Source organism: Nicotiana tomentosiformis, chromosome 10 (assembly GCF_000390325.3).
Source record: "Nicotiana tomentosiformis chromosome 10, ASM39032v3, whole genome shotgun sequence".
NCBI classification, from domain to species: domain Eukaryota; kingdom Viridiplantae; phylum Streptophyta; class Magnoliopsida; order Solanales; family Solanaceae; genus Nicotiana; species Nicotiana tomentosiformis.
Window position 1 is genome coordinate 78233623 of NC_090821.1, and position 5813 is coordinate 78239435.

The 5813-nt window shown below is 38.0% G+C and overlaps 1 protein-coding gene across 1 annotated transcript; it reads left to right on the plus strand.

Annotated features, from left to right (window-relative positions):
* Nucleotides 1-489: 489 nt before the first annotated feature.
* LOC104092715 (U-box domain-containing protein 10-like) lies at nucleotides 490-4844 on the plus strand. The gene is made up of 4 exons (XM_009598379.3): nucleotides 490-1017; nucleotides 2668-2784; nucleotides 2867-3322; nucleotides 3482-4844. Exons 1-4 carry the CDS (start codon nucleotides 724-726, stop codon nucleotides 4550-4552), a joined length of 1938 nt encoding a protein of 645 aa, XP_009596674.1. The 5' UTR covers nucleotides 490-723; the 3' UTR covers nucleotides 4553-4844.
* The last annotated feature ends 969 nt before the right edge of the window (nucleotides 4845-5813 follow it).

The window sequence follows — 5813 nt, forward strand, 5'->3', positions numbered from 1 at the left end:
AACTAAGCAATTTAACTTTAATAACGACAAAGTAAATAAGAATAAATATCACTTTATCATGGTTAAATAATAGATAAGTATAAAAAAGACACATCTCTTGACTAATTCGTTTGATATAAAAATTCGATATGGATAAGTTTTTTGCTAATATCACATCCCAGGGGCGGAGCTAGGTGGGGCTGTGGGCAGAATGTGGTTTAGCCGAACCCTCTTCGCTGTGTATAAAAAGTTAATTTTTTTTATATATATATATATAATATAGATATAAATTAACCACTTAGCTTCTTCGAGAGTTTACAGTTATTATTTTTCAAATTCCCTAAACAAAATTCCACTTCCGCCACTTTCACATACTATAATAGTATAACCTTATCAAAGTTTTCTTTATTAAACAAAAGGATCAAGAATTAGTATACAGTGATAGAAGCTGGCGTTCTCTCTGGTAATTCCTAAATATTCAAATGCCATTTGACAAAATCAATGTTTCTATAGGAATATCCTCAAATAAATATAGTAACAATTATACACCAAAACTAAATTACCCCATACTTTCCTCCCTCCAAATAATTTCTTTCCTCCTCTTCAATATTTAAATAATTTAAAAATAGCCCCCAACTCTTTTAACTCAAGCCTCATAAGTCCCCATTTTGCTACAAACTGCACTGTGGTTGCAGTGACCCCCCCAAACCCCACCCCACCCCACCCCCCAAACCAACAACCGCCATGGCCGGCGGAGAAGCCACCGCCGGTGCCGGAGACCACCCTATTAACACTCCATTCCGGCTAGTCCATGAGGTGTCGCAGATCTCAATTGCTGGATTTTGTGGCAAATTCAAGAAAGATTGTACAGATTTAGCTAGAAGAGTTGCACTTTTGGCTCATTTACTTGAGGAGATTAAAGACTTAAATACCCATTTGGGTTCTTTTAATTCTTGTTTTTCTGATCTCTCATTGGCTCTTTTGGCTGCAAAGAACCTACTTTTAGCTGCTAATGAATTTGACACCAAGATCCCTTCTGTAAGTGTCTAGTTTGGTAAAGTTTCAATCTTTTTAACTGTATGTTAATTTTCATTATGTCATGTGTATATTGACACTTTATTTTGCATTTTTGTAGTAAATTTTCAGTCTTTATATCTGTATGTTAATTTCCATTATGTCATATGTGTATATTGGAACTTCATTTTGCATTTGGTGTAGTAAAGTTTCAGTCTTTTAATATATATATATATATATATATATATATATATATATATATATATATATATAGAGAGAGAGAGAGAGAGAGAGAGAGAGAGAGAGAGAGAGGTTGATTTCCATTATGTCGTCTTTGTGTATATTGAAACTTCATTTTGCATTTGGCGTAGTAAAGTTTCAATCTTTTCTATAAATATGTTAATTCCCATTATGTCATGTGTGTAATCAAACGCCGAATGGTCCGAATGAATGTTACATCAGGAGCCGAGTTTACTTCACTCCCGGTGACCTGCCGTCGTAACAACACTGTGGGCGGAAGTGACTATGTGATGCCATCTTCCGACACAACATACATAGTTCTAGCAGAGTAAGCTAGAAGATGACCAATCCCGCTCCATAGGTGTCGAGTCTGTTGTGAAAGGCGCTTAAAAGGCCGTTACGGCATTAGACTCAGGGGTGAACCCACAGGGGAGGGGAGAGGTTGCTTCCTAAAAAGAACTGGGGTTGGCTCCTTTTGCATATGGTGTAGTAAAGTTTCAGTCTTTATTTCCATTATGTCATATGTGTATAGTTTTTGCGTTTGTTTGTTCTCATTTGGCTGGTTAGTGCTGACTGCTGAGTAGTAGGTTTTTCTATGAAAAGTTGAGCTTGTAGTTATCAGATCTGTTTTTTTTCAGTATTTCTCTTTGGTGTGAAAATGCATAAGTTGATGCAAAGAATCAAGATTTTCTTAAAAAATATTTCTAGGATACGAATGCCAAGAAATGATAATTTGGATGGAAGAACTGACTAGAGATATTCTTAAATAAAATCCAGGAGTAATCCTTCAGCAGTATAAATGAGAGCTTTTAACATTAGATGATCTATTCATAGAAAATGAGGAAGCTAGTCAATTTGGTTTATGTAGTCAAGACTTCTGGCCAATCATGTACATTTTCACCGATAGCTAACAAATGAGTATGCTTGAAATTTGTTCTAGTCCATCAATAGCCTATAATGGTGGTGTCCAGTCCATACACGCACCTTGACTAATTCACCGGTACCTGCTACCGCCCACCAATAGAGGTACTGGTGGTGACCAGTCCATACACGCACCTTGACTAATTCACCGATACCTGCTACCGCGCACCAATAGAGGTACTGGGTAACTATGCGGTTTAGACTGAGAAGAAGGAATCGCCTAGTTTTTTTGCCTTTGTTGGGATTTGAATCTTGGTCTACCATGATCTATTCCAACTTCATTCATCGCTGTGCACACTCTTGGCTATGCCGATATTGGTTATATTTCTAGTTTGTGCCTTATAATGCAGAAATAGAATAGATTACCAGTGTTAATCACAATGAAACTTTTTTCCTCATTGAGATCTTTATTTTTTTCAATTAGCAGAGTGATAGTGAAAGCTCTATAGTCACGATGCTCATTCAAATTAGTGTCATCTACCTCTCTTAATCTGTGCTATTTCTTGACTCAAGGATTCAGCAGCGAAGAAAATACTTTTCCAGTTTCAATGTGTTACATGGAAATTGGAGAAAGCCCTTGGTAGCTTGCCATATGATCATTTTGACATATCAGAAGAAGTGCGAGAGCAGGTTTGTTAGCTTTGGCTTTTATCTTTTCATGTTTGTGCTCGTCTCCTTGGGGTTCCCCTCTGATATTTCTTATTTTTGATAGGTTGAATTGGTCAGAACACAGTTGAGACGAGCCACAGAAAGATATAGTGGCCCTGTAAATTCAAATTTATTATGTCGATCATTGTCCCAACCACTGGCCAAGGAGATTGATCCAATTCATTCAGGAAATAATGGAATTGGAAGTTTACATATAGAGAATATTGGCAATATTGATCATGACGTTAGGTCAAAAGTTAGACGTGTCCCTCAAGGTAGTGTTCCAAATGGAAGTGCTTGCAGTCAGATAATTCAGGAGCCAGATAGAATAGGAAATTCATCCAAGAGGTCCGAGGTTGGTGTTCCGGAGATTTCTGGTTCGACCAGAGAAGACGACTCTCCATTTAAGAGTCACACGGAGAGTACAAAGCTCGACTGTCCTGTAATTCCTATAGAGTTTCTTTGCCCAATATCCCTTGAGCTCATGAGGGATCCTGTTATTGTGGCTGCCACAGGACAGGTAAATGATATACATAATATCAGAAGCAATTCTTTTTGGTTTCAGTTCATTCTAACATTTAGTTTTCCGTTTCCTTTTCTTTCCTTGTGTTAATTTTGGGTGACATACTTTTAGCTTCTCCAACATTTGTTCTAGTGTACTCATTTCTTAATCCGACAGACTTATGAGAGATCGTACATACAACAATGGATAGATGGTGGGCACACAACATGCCCAAAAACTCAGCAACAACTCCACAATCTCACGCTCGCCCCAAATTACGCACTGCGAAATCTAATTAGTGATTGGTGTGCAAAGAACAATATAGAGCAGCCAACCGCCATTGCAAATGGGAAAATAAAGAAAGGTGATGGATCATTTCGCTATGTTAGTCGAGAAGTAGCGGCTGTTGAGGTAATTGTACGCAAGCTTTCAAGCAGGTCCATCGAAGATTGCAGGGCTGCAGTAGCCGAGATCCGTTCACTTTCTAAAAGAAGCACGGAGAACAGAATTTTGATTGCTGAAGCGGGAGCAATTCCAGTCTTAGTTAAATTATTGACGTCTGAAGACAGGCAGATACAAGAAAATGCTGTCACTGCTATTCTTAACCTTTCTATATTTGACGAGAACAAAGGTATTATAATGCTTGCCGGTGCTATTCCTTCTATCGTTCAAGTTCTCAGAGCGGGGAGCATGGAAGCAAGAGAAAATGCAGCAGCAACCATTTTTAGTTTGTCACTCGGAGATGAGAATAAAATATTAATAGGTGGATCGGGGGCCATACCAGCACTCATTGATTTGCTTCTGACAGGAGATATAAGAGGGAAGAAAGATGCTGCATCAGCATTGTTTAATTTATGCATATATCAAGGAAACAAGGGTCGGGCTGTTCGGGCAGGGATTATACCAGCACTGCTAAAAATGCTGACGGATTCAAGCAGTTGCATGGTTGATGAAGCTTTGACCATTCTTTCGGTCCTAGCCAACCACCAGGAAGCTAAGGCGGTCATAACAAGAGCTAGCACAATCCCGGTATTGATAGATCTTCTGAGGACAGGTTTACCTCGTAATAAAGAGAACGTGGCTGCTATCTTACTCTCGTTGTGCAAGAGAGATTCTGAGAATCTTGCTTGCCTTTGTAGGCTTGGTGCAGTTATACCTCTTTCGGAGCTTGCTAAGAGTGGCACCGAGAGAGCCAAGAGGAAGGCTACTTCATTGTTGGAGTACCTAAGAAAGTCTCAGCAGCTCTAACAGGTGTTATAGCAGTTAGATTCTCATTATTTGTTTCTTTAATTCTTATCTGACCACGAAAATTACACTATATCTTAGAGTGTGATCTATGAAAACAAGCATGAGAACAATCTCATTCTCATTGCTTTATATATGTCTAATTTACTGGGTTTAAGAGTGCCACAGAGTGGTTTGACCTTTTCCTTTTTTTTTTTGAATTACTCAACTACCAGTTCATTACATTTGGCGCTAGATATATAAACTAATGTAGAGAACAGGGCATTTTGATATTTGGAGAAGTGTACTTTATGTATCTTTTTATTTGCCTTTTTTGTGTTGTGGCATCTTCGTTGAATTCTGTATAACAACTAGTACTTATTTTTGGGCTCTAAAGATCGTTATTTTCCCTTCTTTAAAATATCAATGACTAATATGACTAGGTGAGACTTGGAATTGTCTTCAAATTCCATAGTAATGGCAATGGAATGTTATGCTATAGTACTGGTCTGAAAACGTTTCTTCCAACAAAAGTGATCGTTATTAAAGGAAAGAAAATTACAAAGAGAATAGAGACGAAAAAGAAAAGTTAATCCCTACATATTCTGGTAATTGGTTCATCTCAATCTCATTATGTGGCGACCTCTAATAGTTGTCACCAAAAGTATGTGCTATATATACCTAAAATTTATTTCGTGGCGTTACTTTTTGTGGTAATCATGGTCGTCACAAAAGCTAATAATAAAACATTAATAATAATGCAACAGGAGCAAAAGCACATTCACATTGGCTGAAGCCTTGGCGGAAAGTTTCAAAAGAATTATATATGTAAAAATAAAAATAATTTGGATTAACCAGTATTTTCTAATGATAAAAGTAATACGGTAGAGAATAATCTACTCACTTCATGTTTATTAATGTTAGAGCACTACATGAAATTAAGTTCTTGGTGATGGAAATATTGTGCTATATGTCGCCATATGTAATTGCGTTCCACATTTCAGTGACGACTTTCTATAATTGCCACCAAAAGAGGAACTCTATGTCGCCAATTGTAGGAGTGATGTAATTCAGTGACGACCTTCCGTGGCGACCGATACAGTCACCGCTAAAAGTGAGTCGGATATTGCCGCGACCTTCTGTGACGACATACAGAGTCGCCACTACAAGAGGTGATGTAGGTCGCTAATTGTAGCATCGACTTTTAGAGGTGCCACTAAAAGAGGTGCTTTTGGTCGCTACTGTAGTAGCGACCTTCTGTGACAACTTTCTAGGGTCGCCCCTA